At 42.0% G+C, this 20,225-nt stretch overlaps 1 protein-coding gene across 1 annotated transcript in view; it reads left to right on the plus strand.

Annotated features, from left to right (window-relative positions):
* Positions 1-20,225, plus strand: part of ccdc33 (coiled-coil domain containing 33) — a gene marked incomplete at its 5' end in the record, with an annotated part of 37,314 nt that overhangs the window by 11,531 nt on the left and 5,558 nt on the right. Inside the window, 2 exons of the mRNA XM_084363129.1 lie at positions 11,358-11,457; positions 19,470-19,611. Coding sequence (XP_084219255.1) covers positions 11,358-11,457; positions 19,470-19,611 — 242 coding nt within the window. The remainder of the gene's footprint in view (positions 1-11,357; positions 11,458-19,469; positions 19,612-20,225) is intronic.

Genomic DNA, 20,225 nt, shown 5'->3' on the forward strand with positions numbered 1-20,225 from the left:
GAATTTGTACTTTATGCTCAAACCGATTATTTGATTATCAAAATAGTAAAGCAACAGAAATCATCCTGTATGCAGCTTTACACGCAGGTTCGGCCTCCTCTGCACTTGCTCCAAACAATAGTAGGTGTGAATATCTTACTGATGCTAATTATACATTGCTAAATAAATGTCAGTATCACTGAGGCAACAACATCAACACCTCATTATGGTTTTTGAGACTGAACTGCAGCATCAGTTACAGCAGTGAGATGATGGACTATAGCTGACTGGTTTCAGGTTAAATCAGCTTGAAGCCGGCTGAATACGATGTGTAAAGAACAGACTTTATGGATGAATCGGGCTTTGGGGGCTTTCTAGTTTGCAGTTTTTTTATGATGGTCATAAACATTGATTTGTGCAGCGTTGATAATGGAGGACCCTCTTGAGAGCTCTGAGCCGTAATCACTGTTTGTGAAGTCCATGTGGTTCTGGTTTTATTTTTTGTAATTCCCCAACGACAGATGCTAGCCTTACAAACCATCAACACTATTTCTTGCCAGGTGAATTATGCAGTGAAGGCTGCTGCTGAGGACATTTCATACTACAGTATTGGATTATAGCTTAATGGACTACTGCCCCACTGTGGCAGTAATTTTGCTGTGCCACATTGTGCCTGTTTCCTTCCACTCTATTTCAGCTGATGTCTCAGGAAAGACTTTCCTCAGCAGCCTCTCTTTTCCTTCACTGGGTTTGAGGTGAGCACACTTTTCTCCAACCAACATGAGCTAGTTTATATATTTATTGTCATACCCACATACCCTCCATTTGGCTGATAAATGGATTAATTCCTCTGGAGGTGATGGATATCCAGTGAGACGTGAGGAATGGTTTACAGGCTTTGGATTCAAGCAATTATAATGTCGACAAATCATTTTGCTGTAATTAGATCTTAGAATATCTGATAAGATACCCAATCTCAATTTTCACAGCTCCGCGCCAGCGAGATGAAAAAGATGCTAACTTAATCAAGGAAAGTGAGAATTTGATATTAACTGAATCTGTCCATTGATCTTCTGCCCAGCAGGTGGTATTGAATAGCATGACTTTAAATGCCTGCATGTGAGGCTGCATAACTTAAACTGACCAATTGAGATGTGCCATGTTTGCAGATTGGACAGTGTGAGGGATTTGTGGTGTGCATGCTCTCAATTTCCCCCTCTTTTCTCTCCTGCTCAATAAATCAGTCTTGCTTTTAGGCACTCCTACAGGCTATGGAAAAGCCAAATGAAGAACCAGCTACAGTCGGTCTTCTGCCCACCAAGGCCAATATTGTCCCCAAGTAAGCAGGTCAGTCAGAAGAAATCTCCCCCCCTGCTTTTATTCTGCCTCCATGAGCAGTATAATCAATATGCTCTGCCTGAATTGCGCAGCTGGTGTGCGAGACCCGGTGCTTCTTACAGAGAGGGCAAATGCACACCAGCATGGGCACATCCTGTAACGCACTAATGCACCTCAGGGCTCTGACTTCAATTAAGAGAGACAATGGATAACTGTCCTGTGCATTGCAGGCTAAAAAGACTGAATGTGTGAAGCAAATGTGGGCGTGTTGATGTGGGGAAAGGGGGCCACCATTACTGATTAGTCACAAAGGTCACATGTTTTCATGGGAATAGTTGGACATTTTGGAAAATACTACTTTTTTTAACCAATACATTAGGATTGATAGACTCATATTAAGCATATCTGTTAGCTGAATATGAGTTTACATGTTTTAGCATACATGTCTATGCTAAATATGAAGCTACATCGAGCAGCCTTTAGCTTAGCATGCAGAACAGAAAACATGTGCCAAACCTTTTCTTGGCCAGGCGCAGTGACTCACTGGAGGCTTGTTTCCTGGCGATCTCAAGATGACAATAAAACTCTGGGAAGTCACTGCTCCTGGCTAATAAATAGTCTGGCCAGTAACACCACGTAATCCATTACTTTTATGATTTATACACTTGTTTGTTTATTCTGTACAAAAACTAAGATATTACATATTATTCAATAGGCAGATTTTGATATTTTGATAGTCTTTATACTAGGCAAGGATAAATAACTGCCAGCTGTAGCTTCACATAAAATGCACACATATGATAAAGGTATCAATCTTCCTGTCTAACTCAGCAAGAAAGAAAAGCATTTAAATGTCTATTTTTTTAAGGGTCATACTGTCCATCTCACAAAGTCATCTCGAACAAAACCAGATTTTTTTTAATTGACTACCTTAATAAAATGCTGTATAATATTTCTTTTTCTTATTATTTCACATGAACACCTTGGTTTTGTATCACTCTTCTGATGTAAGATAATAACAGTGAATGAAGTGTGAGTGTGGAGTCCTGCCTAGTGCCTTTGGCGTCACAATATCATTTTGAGACTGGGTTATGTGTGCGAGTCTGGCCTGTCTGCACACTGTTGGAGCTTTCCCGTCTCTGTCTCTCTACTGCACCTACCGGTCTTCTAATAATAGTAAAGCTGTTGCCAAGGTGCAAACGGTGCAACTCAATGTTTTATTTATTTTGTTTGCTCAAATGGATTTCCTAGTTGAGTGTCAGAACCTTAATCTGTAGCAGGGATGGCGGACGACACCCACATCATGTTTTCATTTATGCCTTTTGCGAGTGGGGGTAGCCATTACAGATTCGTATTATTCCGGAAATCGGGGAGCAATTCTCTATTTCTGCAGAAGCCATGTTTCCATCACTCAATTTAATGTAAATGACATGTTTGTTTGGACATATAGTGACAGCTGAATGTTTTCTTTTTTATATTTTATTCTATTTGTATTTTTTGGGGTGGTATAATTATATTAAAAAAATAACACTGATGTTGTAGTTAAAAGTTTTTTGTGTTTTTTTCATGTGTCATTTGTTTTTAAAGGTTGTCATGGTGCTTTCCACTCCTCGAGCAGCAGGACTGGCTGTGGTCACAATATATTTCCACCCTCTTTATTCCCCCCTCCACACCTCACTGCACAGGGCTGACTTCAGGTATGCTTGTCCTGCTCTTTTTGGCCCATTTTAATTGGGTTTCCCCCTGAAGTTCATCCAGAATGACGACGGGACGATGTATCAAAAAGCCTCCAGATCAAATCAAGAGCTCGGTGTTCCTCTTGAAGGCGATGGCTGTAACTGAGCGAGGATGGGCAGTGCATGGCTCCCGTCCCAGAGTCATGGCGGGGAGCTGGAGTCTGGAGAACCAGTATGTCTTCCTCTCCTCTCTCAGAGAGCCCTGTTTGTCACTCGCTATCACCGTCTGTCACGCCACAGAGCGCCGTGGCCACACTCTCTCCCTCTCATGCATCTTTCCATCCTGGCCATGATGGCATAACCCTCCCTCACATACTCAGCACCTCAAAAGGGAAACATGTCATCCTTCTCTCTTCACACGGTGCTAAAAAGGCCCCACTCCACCCGAGGGACCTCCACTCTTCCTCTGCCGATCGATCTGCTGAACCCTCGCATTCAGTCATCTACCTATCTATCTGTCTTCCTGTCTTAGCGCCTTGCCATTTGTCTCCAGTCTTTACTGCTCGTCTGTATGCTCATTGAGGACATACCCGGTAGCTCTTATTTGTAATCAATATGTTGTGTACCTCCTCTGTTTAGAGTATAAATAATGAATATTAGTGGTTGTTACGATGGATACAGAAAGCTGCACATCCTGCACTCGGCATGTACTCATTACATACAGTGAGTGGAATCCCTCCTGCTGATGTTTAAATCTCTCACTCTGTAATGTACGCTGCATGTTTGCATTTTGCTTTCCCTTGCAGTTCTCTTCCATCTCTTCCTTAGATTGCTTTTTTCCCCTCTGCATTCAACCCCCACGCGAGGAGTATTGATCGTTCCAGTGCACTAATTATCCTGCTTGGCCTTGGATGTCTCTGTGAACCGCAGTCAGCCTTTGATCGACATGTCTTGATATCTTGTTGTTAACGTTAAAAAAAGGCAAAGAAGCTGTTTTGAGAATGTCGGGTTTTTGACTCCTGATCTTTGTAAAACGAGTGCGACACCCTCTTAAATGACCAATCTGTCTATCTGCAGTCACTTCCTGTGCCATAGAATGAGCTCTTAACTTGGCTGATCAGCTCCCATGTGTGGGTGTGTATGTATGAGGGCAGTATCTACATATGCATCCATGCATATGTGATTACTCTGTATGTATGTGTGTGTGTGTATGTGTGTTTGTGTGCACGCGCATGTGGGCAAAAGTACAGGTCGGTACATCCTGCTCTGCCACCATCTGTGCTCAGGCAGGCGACAGGCCACTTCAAACACACTTACCCTCTCCATACAGCCACACAGCTCCGTCTCTGTGTGTGTTTTTGTTTGTTTGTTTTTTGCTTCTTTAAAATATGAGAATGTCTTCAGTACTGGATAACAAATATGTATGTAATTACGATTGTGAAGGGAAAGCCCGTCTCATGCCGACATGCGTTTAATTACATTGTGGTATCAAAGCATTTGAAAATTTGAACCGCAATTAATGTTGGCAGTTCACCTCTGCTTTCATCAAAGCTTGTGCTCAGCTTCTGTCTGCTGTCAGAGCGACTATGTGCTCAGCCTTTTTTCATCAGGAAGGTGCTTCCTGGTGCTCCAGAGGGTGGAAAACAATGAATAGAAAACAATAAAGAATTGCAGCCATACTAATTTTAGCTACATGCATCCTGTTACCTTCTGTCTTCTTACACTATAACGTTTTTATTTTATATGCACCATAATTTAAAACACTCATATTGCACCGATACTACACATGTTGTTGATTTTAAACTTTGCTATTACTTGTATCTTGAAGTAAACATGTATGTAACACTGTGTTACACAGTGCAGAAACAAGTGATAGGGGGTCGGAGTGGCTGAGACAGAGACACCATTCCTCCTATTACAAGATTTTGAATTAAACTTAAATTACTGTGACAATAATGTGTAATAGTAACATTAAATGTGTTATTATTATCAGTAAATTTAAATGAATTAAATGGCACATGTTGATGTACCAGTGGAGAAGGTCATATGTTCACTAACACAAAGAGGAACTCCTGACCTTAGATTGAATTATACATGTATTGGCACTGTATTACGATTCCAGATACATCCTCACTCTGAATGCATTTCCATGATTAGGATTTCAGTCCCGTCTGTAATTGTCGGGAATAATGATGGTAGATTGGGAATCAATAAGGATCTCTGGAGCCGGTGTCACTGGTGACCTTTGTGTGCGCTCAGAGGAGCCTGGGCCAATGACATTTCAAACTCAAAGGTCCCCATGGATAAGCACTCATCAGGCAATGTGTAAATGACACTCTTGGCAGTCTCTGTGTGTTTCTAAACAGTGCTCAGCCTGGCAGAACATATAGATGCACCGAAGCAGCCTGCAGTGTTAGTTCAGCGTGAGCTGCACCTATAGATAGAAGCATGGAGCGAGAAAATACTAAGAAAAGGTGAGAGACGGGTTATGGAAAGATGCAGACATTGCAGGTATTAATAATTAAGTTGTTGGCCAAAGTATGCAGACCTGCTTCATAAGCCCTAATGAGCTGAAACATCTGTCTGCCCAGGGCATATTGTGACCCTTCTTACCCCTATCCAGCCCAGTCTGTTGGCGTCTCTCTGTCCGACCCACCCTCTCTTTGGCAGTGCTTATTTTCCACACCTGCAGGTGCCATCCTTCTTTGCGTTCTCTCCCAGGGAGTAAGGCTTAGTGGTACTCAGTATATGAGGATGCACACCCTAGCGTCAATACCATCTGCCAGCTCCCCTCAGGCCACCAGCCAGGTGCCGGGCACGTTCTCACCCCAGCTATGCCACAACAGCACTGCCTGCTGGGATCAGCCTCGCTGTGCCAACTGTTGATTATCGTGTCCTCCCATCCCCGCCCAGAGACTCATTATTAACCCAGGGACAAGCTGTGCTTATTATAGATTTACAGCAGACTAAAGATGGATGCAGAGTATCTTTTGAATTTTTGATGAATGCAGATAATTTCCTGCAGCCACTTTGAGTCTTTGTTGTGAGTTGCTGTGATCCTCCTCTGTGTTTGCTGCAGGTCTCCCAGGTCGTTTCCCTCGAGACGCAGCCTGTGTGGAAGCACAGCTTTCTTTTTCAGGAAGGAGACCGTGCTACCATGTTTACATGGGTACAACTCCAGAACCACTCGTTACATGGAGACTGAAGTCAAACACGTACAGGGAGAAAAACTAAACTGTTGCAAAATCAGAACAGTTTTCAATGTGCCCTGAATCCTCCCAGCAGGGCCGAGTGTTTTTACAGTGTTGTGATGTATGCAGATAACTTATTCATCCACAAGGCTCCTCCACCAGGAGCTGTACAGGAAGCTGTTGTTAAAAACAGGGCAGAAGGGGATGAAGGTTGAGAAGCTCCCCTTCAGGGTTAGTGGGGGTTAATTGCTTATGCTTCACTATGCAATACTTTATTTGTCCCAGTTTTAATTTCATTACCTAGGAGCGTTAAATCAAGGCTGAAATGTATCTTCATGACAACAGCCATTCTTTGTGTTTTTTGTTGCACTAAGCTGTCGGCACTGTGTCTAATTTAGACGGAGCTGAGTGCTGTCACAACCAATCAAAACACGTTAATGATATTTTGTTCTGTCAGCTGGCACTTCATTAGGTACACCTACAGTTCTGCCATTATGTCTGTTTTCATGATGCCTGGAGTGTGCACAGGAGTATCTAATAAAGTGGCCTCTGAGTGTAACTAAACACTGCACTCCTGAACTAATCGCTTTGTTTTTTACTAAATCAAAACATTCACTGATTAACACTAGGTTTAAGCCCCCTATTTCCCTCCATACATTCAATTTTACACTCCATATCGGCCGACTTATAGGGGCTCATATGTTTTCAGTAGAAGCTTGTATGTTACAAACAACAGCGCCTCGAAGCGCCATCCCTAACCTTGAGTCCTTTCAAAAAACATGATTTGTTTTCTCAAAGATTCGACAATAACAAAGCACATAATCATCTCTATTTTATCATAAGTCAATTTTCCTTTAATTTCTTCTCACATGGAGCCCCCAAGATAGGCTCGGGGCCACAGGCCACACTTCTCAGCTCAGTTACTAAAAAAATATGCTCACCACTTGCCTGGAGAGGGTACTAAACATACTTTATTGCTCTTTAATAATTGCTTCTCAACATTTTTATCTTAATGCAGCCCCTTTTATGGGATCTGAGAAAATACCATTTACTAGCTCTCGGGAGCAGAGTGGCAATCTTGAATGTGATGTGTCTCAGCACCTCTGTACCCGGTCTGTCTCTCTCCTGCTGTTTGGCTCCTTTATGGGCCTGATTCATTGGCAAGCTGAAGCTATATGATATTAATAGATGTCTTTGTAGCCAGGATTGCTCTCTTGTGTGTTATGATCGTAAGTATTATGGTCCTGGACAATGATTCTCAAAAAGGTGTTCCCCTGACTGTCACTTAAACTTTATATTGTAAAGGACGGCGGATCTGTACAGAATTTGTCACTATCTGGTTGAGTAGATGATAGAAAATCAAGACAATCAAACTTGGCCTTGTGCTCAAGGTCACAACGTAAAGCTGCGCAGAGGAGGAATTCATGCATAATGTATACAATATAGCATTCATTGCTAATTAGCGCTAACAGGAAAGGATGCCCCCTGATTTCCCCTGATTTTAGTCTCATTTGCATAAATATAATGGGGCACAAGAGAGTGTAGAGCCCAACGTCTGTCCTCCCCTAGGGGAGGAGGAGAGGTGTTACTGGGATCTGGGTGCACAAGTGATAATTGTTCGAGAGCTGTTATTCTGACGCCCAGACCATAAACTAGATGGTGTGAAGTGAACAAAGAGACGGTGGCTAGCATATAAATGCACCATGAACTTGATGCTGACTCAATGGGAACATGAGGCACTCAGTTCTCCTTAGAAAATCTGTAGGGTGCTCTGATAATTTGCTCATTTTTTTTTTTAGTTTGACAGATGGACGTTTCCACTGTGTTTAATGGGGTTTATTCTAGAGAAAAATAATTATTATTCAAGATAAATGGTGATGCCTATGAGAACAGATTGTGATCAATTACAGGTGATTCATTTTTCTGTAAAATCTAAAAGGCTTTGATGGAAGACTCTTTAGCAGTTGTGTTACCTGAAACTGGGAATCATAAAAAGAGATTGAATAATGGCGGTGATTTGGGGGTGGGGGGGTGGTTGGAGTTTGAGGGAACGGTGATACATTATTCACAGGGGTGGGGGCCTTAAGTGCCAAATTAATTTGTTTTTTCTTTCCAGTTGGACGGGTGAATAAATGGGCGCTGTCAGTCGTGCAGTAAAGTGCCGTGCATTCATTTAGACAAGTGTTATTGCTGCACTGGAGCAATACGGTTTTAGCGAAGCAGGCCAGCCTGGTGGGTGGAAGCTGTGTAATTATCTTCGGTTCCTATGATGGCAATCACTGCTAAAACAGCCAAGTGGTCCCAGAGCACAGCAGGTGTGACTGTCAGGCTGCAGGTTGGTGGGCCTGGACGTGGATCTGAGTGCACACGAGCAGTCGGGCTGGCCATGACAGAACAGACCAGAGCCTGGATTTGTTTTGTGTTTTTTTTTTTTTAACAATGGCTCACTGGTAATTATTTGTGCAAATCAAAAGAATTTGATTAAAAGAAAATAGATTGAGTTTGATTTATTGCATGATGGCTAACACAGCCATGAAAATCAGAAGTCTCCCGAGGGATCAAACACCATATATCACAATCTTGTCCTGTCAACCTCAATCCACTCCTGCACCTTTAATGAAAGCATTAACATGTTTTTCAGCTCTGTATAATGATCCTGAAAATAGTTTTGAACAGATTGGCGTTGACAGATACGGTGTGGCACCGATTAAAGCAAACCAAGCAGATGTTTCCATTTTTTCCCTCTTTTTTTCCACCGTTGCTTCTGAGCAACTCTGACAACGTGCAAATGCAGAAACACAGACATCTGCCGTGTTTCAAAGGAGCGGCAGAACGGATAATGAATACTAATGTCGCTGTGTCGTATGTATCCGTCTGACATTCAAACGAGCTAAATGCTCTGCTTATTCCCTGTGATACAGAGGAAACTTTGAAACACGCAGGACTTTCAGCAGTGTGAGTCAGATAGTGGATATGACAGATGTTTGCCAAGAGATATGGCTTCGATTGATGCTCACACACAGCTTGGACTGACAGACATATTTCCACTACTGGCTTATTTTCTCATCCCTGTGTCAATTTCTGTTTGTGCTGCAGTGGCTCAACTATGGACAGACAGAAACATATAATAACTTCTACAGAAAAGTCATTCTAGCCAGCTGTAGCATATGAACACACAGCAAACGAATACACATTGGATCCATGGTGTACACAAAATGCTCAAAATAGGGGTTGTGTCCTCTTCTGTTCAATTCTCTCTGCAGTGCAAATACTCACCAGTGGCTCCTAACAAGGGTACATTATACTATCTGTGATGCTGCCTCTCTTCGTCCCTCTCAGAGTGTCAGAAGAAGATCTGCTCCTCCTCGTTCTGTTGTGCAGTGAGGACACTGTTTTAGATGATCAACACTTACTCGGCTGACTAATGAGGTGGATTCAGTAAGGGCAAAGGGTTGGGTTGAACGTCTTTGTTAGACAGGCCTGCAGCCCCCTTCTTTGCAGCCTGCTCCCAGGGGAGGCCTCACAGACTGCCTAATTGAATCAAGTACACATGGTGCCTCCCCCTTCACAGCTCGGCCCCTCCCCGTTCGAGAGGAGCGAGGAGGAGAGCTCTGGCTTTGATGCTTTTGTTCTCTTCAGCACCATGGACAGCGCTGGAGGGGGGGGCCATTGCTGCAACTGGTTGCCTGCTGCTGGATGGAGAGGCACATCATCGCTGCAGCACTCTGACAGTCGCCATCTGCAGCTGGTCTCACTAAACTCCTGTGTTGAGGCAGGAGATTGGTGTGTTAGACTCTTCAACACCATAAATAACTATCCAGCTTTGGATGGAGGGAGCGCGACCCAACCAGAAAGATCAAAATGTTCAATAGCCCGTTTAATCTGTGTTTGATAGAACACAGAGGAAAATCCACACAGTATAATTCATGTGTCAGTGGGCAGGTGGCTCAGACGAGACGAACAAACACATCTTAAGAAGACAGAGATAGGACTGTGTGACTACGCATAGCTTAGTGCCTTGTATTTCCTCAGCGACTCCCTCTCCTCTTCCTCAAAAATGCCCAGACACAGACTGCATGTCCTTGGTGCTCATCGCAGTTCAGCACCCTCATTTCAGAGAGACAGATTGGAGTTGTGCTTCAAGGAAAAGTCTGCTTATTAGATGGCCTCCAGATGCCAGGTTAATGAATGAATCCATTTGTGAGCCAACATTCAAATTGCAAAGATACAGAGCAGAGTCTGGCTGGAGTCTGTCACTGAGACGTACGCAGCCTCGTCCTGCTGGCCGGGCTGATTTCTATAAATGTCATATTGTATGTTTATTTACATAAACATGTTTCTTGTGCTCCAGTTTTTAGACTTTGATCTGACTACCTTCAAAGGGCATTCTAATAGTATTTTCTACATTTGGTTTGAATTTTAAAATAAATGTTATTTTTGTCACCACAAATCTTAACTCTTGTGCAGCACTATATCTTGTGTGATGGAGCTACGAACAACTAAGGATGTGAAGCACTTTATGAGCTGTTTCTTATATGACTTTAATGACTTGATTGGTAATTAAAACAGGCAGGCACAGACTGGAGCATACATTCGTAGCATCCATTAACAAAATTAAAGTAATTCTTTAATTAAACTTAAACAATTTGTAAAACTGAATTACATATGAAAAAGACTCATAAGCATTTTTACTAGTCTTCCTCTCCACCCAGTAACTCAATAATTAAATCGTGCCCGGAAAGCACTACTGCAATGAACTTGGGTCAGATGTGTCTAAGAGGCTAAAATGTAATTGTGGGGAACAGCTGGATTAGTCCAGGCGATGTATATCCGCTCCTAATGATATTAGATAGGAGTCTGGAGAATACCTTCCAGCACACGGCTCTCATTTTGATGAGCCACAGGAAGACTGAACATGGATGGTTTCAATCACACATGATGATACAGGCAGGCTCTGTCTGCAGGACCGCCATGTTGAGTCAGGCATTGGGTTTTATTTCAAGCGTATCAAGGTTACATAACCACGGTAGCTATTATAGGATTATCTTTTAAACCATGTTAGAATTGTTTATATGTATAACATCAGTGTTGAAACTGCTGATAGCTCTTGACGTCTGTGAGTTTGGTATTAAATATACAGAAACTGTAATTACTGCTCCACACAATCTCCTAGTGACTGGACCATCTTTCTCGCTTGAGGCAAACCAGGAGGAGGGGTCCTTCACTCGTATGGTCCCTCCCAGACAAGAACACCACGCCCTGCCAGGCTCTCTGTAAGTCCTGCTGCTGGAGCATCAGTCCCATGTGTTGTCTAAATTTCATCTGATGAACATGAAAGTTACAGCACCTCTGCTTATTAAATACAACATAACTCTATGATCAATGTAAGTTATCTTAAAAATAATTACATTAATGTTACTCGCATGCATTTTCTATGCTCGTGTTAGTTTTTATATTAGCAGAGTTATGTGTTTTAAACTACATATCGACTGTAAATCTACATGGGCTTTCAAAAGTCTTTTGACTGAGGCTGATCAATATCCACTCGGAGTACAAATTTCAAATTCATCAGGCCTCTTTATATAGTATTGATTTTGTGCAATGGCTGCCCTGAAAAGAATCTGATTACTTTTTCCCCCCATCAGTCAGAACAAACAGAAGCTGGATAGCAGCAAGCAGGTAGATCTGCCGGGGCATTAATACTTCCACTTTGCCTTTTTGTGATGTATGACTGAAAGATAGGAATAAACAGAAGGAGAGGAAAGAGGAATAGGATTGTTTTTCTGCTTTTAATCATCTATTGCTCCATCTGTTGCTGGCTAAAATTAAATAAAAACCTTTTACATGATGTCAGAATTGTATCATTTTCATGCGTTTTGTCAATCTAATTTCTGAGCATCACCACCACTGCAATTGTTACAACAATAACAGTAAGAATGTGAAAATCCCTTATGTATTTTTTATTGGCAGTGCTGTGCTACTCCCTGCAGGCAGGACCCCTGGTTCAGATGCAGCATAATGTATGCAGGCAGAGCTGCAGCAGTACAGTCATTTCCGAGCCCCCCGCCGCCGGGCACTGTTGTGGTTTGCGAGTATTGCAGACAGACATGAGGGGACGGGAAGTGTGGAACTGGTCCTGAATAGTAATAGCTGTACAGACACTTTCCACACATTGCAGCTGTGCAGTTTTAGGCACAGCAGAGTGAGCATGCATCCCCTTACGGAGGCAGTTTACACACAGAGGTTAGTGTTGGTGGATCAGCTGACGGGGGATGAAATGGGGCCACAGTGACATCTAGTGGCTTTGTGTTGTCACTGTGAGGTTTGGATTGCGATTATCTTGTTTTGTTTTGACTACTCTGATGATTACAAATACATTTCAGGGTGAAATTATGTTTTCCAGTGAAGAAAAAAAGAGTCTGATGAGGAACAGATTTCCAAAAAGCTTTTCTTATGTGGGTTTTTCTTATTATGACTCCATAACCTTGAATGTCTGGCTTCTCTCTTTTCTCATTAATGTCTTTCTTCCACGCTGTTACGGTTTCTCATCTCTGCGTTTTTCCCATTAGTTCATTTGTCCCGGACAGTGAAATCATTCTGAGGATAATGAAATCAACAAGGCCAACAGGCATTGGGTGCTGGCCAGTATACATGAGTGTTGGACTGGCATGCAGGCAGAACCAATGTGATAAAGGCTGGCCTTGACAGACAAAAGCAAGAAAGAAAGACTGCGTAGCAAACCAGGCGTGTGTGGGAGGAGGGATCGCGAATGTGGGCGGTTCAGTCTGAGTCTAAACACAAGAGCTGAGAGCTTTAGAGACCTTGAACACCGAGGGTCATCATGAGTCAAGGTTGTGATGGCTGTTATACTGTTTGGAAGAGCCCCAAGCACATGTTTATTATTAACACTTAAAGTGAGCTAGAAACATTTTAATCAGTGTTTCTATTGTATATTGTGGCACCAAAATACAAGAAAGAGCCATCACTTACATTTCCAGTTTGACTTACCTCGCAGGCATTCATGATTCTACACATTAGAGTCGATTAGACGGCTCTTACCGGGGTTATTTCCTGCTAATTCCTCAGTTGTTTACTTCATTCTCCTGTTGTTCTCTGATAAGGGCGGAGTGGGGATGCTGGGAGCTCCTTGGCTCCTGTCTGGTGTGCAGGTTGTGCGGGGCTGCTCTGTTTGAAGTGCCGTGCAGCAGCCTGTATCTATACACTGCAGCTGGAGCAGACCGTGTAGAACAGATTGAACGCTATTCTGTTATTCCCACCTCAGCTAAATGTGTAACCTCACAATCGACTCTGAATACAGATGTGCTGCTGCTGCCGTTGCCTCACAATGAAGCTGTTCCAGCAGTGTCGGCTATTGTCAGGCTTGTCTTGTATCAGGCTCGGCCCATCATCTGTCCATCTTGCCTTCCTGAAACCCTGCTGAATAGCCCAGGCGAGTCATTAAAGACCAGAGCATTGTCCTGCACAAAAGGGTTGAAGGATTAACTTCTCTATTCTGCGCTCTTATCTGATTTTAGAAATGTAAATGATGTCCCCCGAATGCACAATATCCCGTCAGCCCCCCGTGCCTTTGCTCTCCTCGGTCGATATAGAGCTAATGTAAGTCTTTAACCCTCTGATGGACCCCTGCCTAATGCCATTAATTCCTTTCTACACATGACAAATGGTCTTTTCCAAGGCTGCATAGAAGCTATGACTGATGCATACACACCAAACAGCACTCTAAATAGCCATCCTCCCCACAGTAATGTACATGCTGGAATGGGGACAATTTATGTGGTCATCATTTGGGTCCATTGACCCTTTCTGTGATGGCAGTTGCTCTACTGACCTGTTCCCCCATCCTGGAATAATCAAGATGCAGGCCATTGGGTTTCAGACACAAAGTGCTGCTGAGATATCCATCTCCTGACAGGATCTGGGGTGGAAGTTGGTGTTTCTCTCAAAGCTTTGTAATCACATCTTGTCTGACCTCAGACCCGTGTTTTCGGGAAGAGGTGTGTGGCTGGGTGTTGACATCATTGCATCACTTCTGATGTAAATCCAATCCCAGTGACGGCCCTGCCAAAATCAGGATGATGAATCACACAAGAGGCACGCCTACCACTCCCTCATCAATCTTCATGCCCTTTTCACAGCCTCAGACACAAAGTGGTGTGCTTTTAATTTTAATCTAAGATGTTTAATTCATTAGGATTTGTTTGTTTTTACCAGACATTTGTTTTTATGGCTTTATGGCTATTTTCGCATTGAATCATTTTTGCAAAAACCTTCTGAAAAGTTTGTTTTGTTTCAGATGCTGTTGTAGTCTCCGTACCTTTCACTCTTGGGGGTCCCTTTTGGGTACAAGCAACATTAGCGTTTTGATGTCTCTCTGAACTATTCAACAGCAGGCTGGCTTCGGTAAATGTCAACTGGTGTGTTAGTCATTAAGCTTCAGTTGTATAGCATTTTGGAAAGGTCATGTCGAGCCGGCGGGGAAAAGCAGTCACTGATACTCACTGTGCTGTGGCTGAATGTGACATGGATACCAGCCTGCTGTCGGCAGGGCTTTAGGGCTGATTTAGATTGCTTCACTGTCCCCGGAGGCTCAGTCATACTTCCTATACATGTTTGATTGGGATCAGGGGATTCACAGGAGTTAATACAGTCAACATCAGAAATTCAGTGGCCTCCATATGTTATAGACTATTTTGATTGCATGTTCAGTTTTCCTCAAAAACTGTAATGTGTATAAAAACTTGTTTTAATTGTCAGTACAAAAAAAATTCCTCTGATCTCTATCTTAATTTCTTGCAGTGGAGTGTAACTACCTCAAATACATTTACTCAAGTATTACACTTAATTTCAAATTTAACATACTTGTACTTCATTGAGTATTTCCATTTTATTCTACATTATACTTCTACTTTTTACATTTCATAGGTAAATATTATACTTTTTACTTGACAGCTGCAGTAACCCGATTAAGATAAAGCAGATGACCCCGAACTTTTTGACTTGTGATGCCTCACAAATCATCCAAATGAGCCCCAAATGAGCCCTAAATAGGTCAAATGATCCAACATTTCACCAACAGAAAATATTAGACGTATGAATGAATCCAAATTTACGCTGCAGAACTTTAGTCCTTTAAGGGATCCATATAATTTGCTAGAGTCATGGGTTTGATTGGAGGGTTATAGATGAGGAACCCCTGCTCTTTAATTCACACTGAAACCTCTAGCAATCAAGGTAATCGATGGGGGGGAACACCAGGTCAGTTGTCCCGGGCCCTGGGTCATACGGGGGCCGAAGAGGGCTCAAAACATCCCTCTAACACTTAAAATAATCTGCTGACGGGCCTTTGGAGATCCTTCTGTCCTGGGCACGAGCAATACACTCAGCGTCCCTGCCAGCAATGACATAATCTTTTGAAGATATTAGGAGCTAAACAAAGGGAGGAACATGCTCTACTCATTTCCTTCATATTCAGTCTCTTGAAATCCTTCCAGCCAGGAGCAAAAGTCTGTTCAATTCACCAATTGCATAAGGGGCTACCTCAGCTCTATTTGGCTGTGGTTGAGAAGTATAAATAGAGTGAATATCAGAAATATGATCAAACAATCCAGATTAACTCAATATTAAGGATTGAATGTATGTGTGGTCATGTTTCAGCTTTTTTTCCTCCACCTCACTTGTTGTCGTTACTGAGCTGCGTTTGAATGCACTCACTCACCCGCTCTATTCATTACGCTCAGGGCCAACCCTGCTTTTACGTGGGTGCCCTGTTTGTTTATGGAGCGATGTGGTTTCACGGCAGCATAACCGTAATTGACAGACGTTGATTTACTGATAATCCTTGGCTTTGCTTTCACATTGGACCTCATGAGGAGCGGCATTGGCTGTGAGCCTCACGCGTCCTTGAGTCAAAGCTGCATGTTGCCCTTGACTCACACCTCTTTCTCTGCATCCGTCCTCTCACTCTGTGTCCTTTCCTCTCTTTATTTTAAAAACCTTTAGCCAGAGAACGGCTCACTGCAGATTTTATTTTATTTTGCTGACAGGGCACAGATATGATTACATACGGAGCAAAATGTCATTTTCTCAGGGGAGCTCTGTAATTACATTTTTTTTGTGCTGCAAAACACATTTTAGTCACAGCAGGTTGAAACAACAATTAGTTTAAATCCAATTTTGCATAATTCAGTGTTACTGCATGTAAAGCCTAAATGCAGATACATTATTACCAATTTCCTGAATTAGAATTGTAAAGGGTTATATATTACCAGATTTAATACAGTGCTACAATTAATGAAGGTGTTTATTGTTTGAGAATTGTACAACAGAATTATGCAGATCAGGTTATATGACAAAAATTTAACAGTTCAATTTCATTTTATTGTTATTACAAGATATTTTTCAGGCTATTATGGCATACAAACTTATCACATTATAACAAGAAACTTTTCTAGTTACACAATATACTAATTATCTTGTTAAAGATAAAGGTTTTACATTATAATGTGGTGCGACTTATCATTAAAACATAAAATGATTCATGTTATAGCATAACATTATATTTCTATAACAAGAAACATTATTTTCCTTGTCTCACCTCGAGCATGAAGTACAACTTAATCAAAGTGTCTAAATGAGCCAAATTCCTCAACTGATCCACCTGAACACACCGTTTTCTCATTCAAACACGTGTTTCACATTACGATGAAGTTCAAGTAATCAAGTAATAATGTGAAATGTTTCATGTTACAACAAAATAAATAGAATATTGAACAATAAACTTTTCCCTTTATAACATGTTACTGATCTGTTTTTTCCTTATCTTGTCTGGCAGTAATAAACTTCTGAATGATGGTGTAAGAAGGTAAGGAGGGGGTCATATTAGTGTAACGCTGATGATTGCTCTTTTTTTTATGATTTTCAGTTTCACAACAATTCATAAAAAAGGAACCGGACAGCCCTCAATTCCTGTTGTGAAGAAATACCAACTGTGTAAACCACCACATCCTCTTTTCTCAGGTCTCATTTCTGCTTCGATTGCCTTCAGTTTCCCAACACCCCTCGTACCTCTGGGTCCATTAGCACGTTTCAAGTATTTCCGCTTGGCTTATCACGGGTGGACAGCAACATGGGAGGGTTGAGGACGATGGTGCTTTTACAGGAAAGAAGGACGGGCAGGCTGAGGTCAGATGTGGAAAAAGTGAAAAAGAGAGTGGGTCATGTGAAGGATTGAAGGGAAAAAATAAAAGGTGGTGGACAGGAAAGGTGGAATATGTGGATGTGGAGAAAGCTCCTGGGAGCCGCCTGACTCTGGCAGCCTAATTGAAGCTCTGTGTGGCAGCAGACCGAGAGCTGTCACTCCAATGAAGAGCCCCTTTGCTGCAGTTTGCAGGCTGTGTGCTGAATCCTGATGATGCTACAAAAAGCCCAGACCACCGATCGACTCTGTGACACTGAGACACCCCCCCCTCTGTCTCTCCAGCATTGGGACATGCATCCCATTCCCCTCCCCAGCTCTCCACAGACTACATGTAACAGGGTCAGAGGCATTCTCAACACGAGCAGCGACTGCAAAGCACAACATGTGAATATGAATTATTTGGTCGGGAGGATTTTGTAAATTTGTCGGGCAATCTCATGCATGATAATGTGATATTACTCTGCGGGAAGTGTTTTCACTTGTACAGGTTTTCCCTTGTTGGATTAGAAGAGATTATGTCTTCTAGCAGAGCACATAGCTGCAAGCATCCAGTGAATTATTTATCATGAATTAAAGCAGCCAGTTATGAAAATATTTATCTAAAAACTGAACAGAGTGTGGTTTTAATGTGAGGCTGTAACTGAGATATTCATGCACATGGTTGTTAGTATTGAATTGAATTGAATTATCTGCCAATTTTAAGAGGCTATTTGCACTGCATTTTTCTTTTCTTTTCTATTTCATTTGATTTCATTGATTTGTGTCCATCACAATCTACTGCCTGTATAAAACACATGTCAAAGTGCAGGACAGTTTGCATAAAGTGCTGCATTACTGTCAACTTTAAGAAGTTCACTCTTTACCTCTCACATGTGTTCAACAGAATATGAACATGGTTGTGAAGTGAGTGCCAGGCACGGTCTTCTAGATCATTGATGACTCTTCCTCCCTGCCCCCACATTATCATTTAGTCTGAATCAGATCTTGTGCCATCAATGATCGTCCAGTCCAGCCTTCACTGCTAATGAGCTGCCCAAGCCGGACAGTTATTGATCCGTGCTATCGAAGGTTCCACATATATTTGCATACAAGCAAATGAACACACACCCTTTAGGCAAGTTAAACTTTAATAACTGTACTGAAGAACATTTCATAGTCGATTTACCTAAAAACTATAGTTTTGCTTAAGTAGGAGAAATCCCTCAAACATAAATGAGCACTGAATTTTTCACACATTTCTGAAAGGCTCCAATTTTGGGGGGAAATTTGTTTATATTTTGTTGTTGTTTACCCCAAAACAATCATTTCACGTTTAAAATCAACCCCACTTTCTGAAACGAAATATTTCTTCTGCACAGTGTCAGTGGTTTGACATCAGATTATATGAGTGAAGCAGGGAATAAATGCTCAGGGGGAGCCACAGGTGCAGCGCAGCATGTCACCGACAAATCATTAGTCAGTCGCCATCAATCTGCTTATCCAGGCTGAGACAGAATTCATGTGGGGGCTGGTATTTACTGAGCAGGAACCTCCCTTTGATTCCATTGATTGATACACGCTGCTGGCAGGCAAAGATTTGTTTTGCACAACACTAAGATACAATAGCACAATGATGGCACAAGTACTCAAGTACACACGTTTTAGCGTGAAAATAATCTCAAAGGATCCATTTCATTTTTCGAATCTGCATAAATTATTGGACTACAACTCCTTAAGCATTAATGTGTAAGCATCACTTTGATGCTTTGAACAACATCTTCAAATATTGCTTGGTAGCTTAATAGCAGAAGACTATTTGTATTGTTACTATTAGCTGTTACTTTGCAGCAATCAGTACTTATTTTACTCTTGGGTAAAAATACTCATACTTTTTATACAAATTTGGATATATGTTTTTTTTGCAGTCTGTTTTGAAGAGTGACTTATATTGTTAAAGTAAAAGACAATAACTATACATTCATATATTATGTCTATCTGAATCTGCAATGTACAGTACCTAGTGACACTAGTTGCAGGAGTCCCTCTCACTGGCCCTGAAAGTTGCTAAGGTTTGTGTTGTGGTTACAGGTTGATTGTTCTTGATGACAGCTTCAACTTCCACATCCACCATCAGTTACGCGTTCACTCTTCTGAAAAGTACTCTGACATTTTCTGTTGGATGAAGGCCTCGAAAAAGACAAAATCACTCAGCAACCCTGCAGCTACAAAGGTAGGCTCTGACAGTGTGGAGGCATTTGTGTCGGAGGGAGAGTCTGTAGGAAGATAATAGATAATGACTTCATGTCGTTTCTTTGAATGTGTGCTACCTGGCAACTGCGATCATTGACGGTGTACATTATATATGCAGCGCTTGTACTTGAAGGACTTTAGGGCTGTTGACTAAGAGCTCTCTTGTTATAAAGTGGGTACTGTATGCATAGTGATGTAACAGCCTTTATATTCAGGAGATGAAGAGGCAGAACAGGCCACACACAAGCAGGGTGAGTACTGAGAGGTCACAGCTACAAAGTTTTTTGGATAAAAGCTTTCATTTTCTGTAACAACACAGTAGATTGAAGGTCCCTGCTGCTGATATCATTTACCATTTTGTTGTCCTCCCACACTGTTGCTATAGGAGACTGTCAAGCAATTGCTTGTAGAACTAACAGCAAACAATTTCCATAATGAATGCTCCTTGTGTGTTGTTTCTGTTGTGTATTCAACCTTTGTGTGTTGTTGAAATTGGTTTTTCCTCCTTGTAGTTTGAGGTCCGACACATCCCACTGCTCTGTGTGGTTTTTTTCTGATATCTGATGTGCAGATATTTTCTTATACAACTCATTT

The sequence above is a fragment of the Pagrus pagrus genome, assembly GCF_965226575.1.
Source record: "Pagrus pagrus genome assembly, chromosome: 10".
NCBI lineage: Eukaryota > Metazoa > Chordata > Actinopteri > Spariformes > Sparidae > Pagrus > Pagrus pagrus.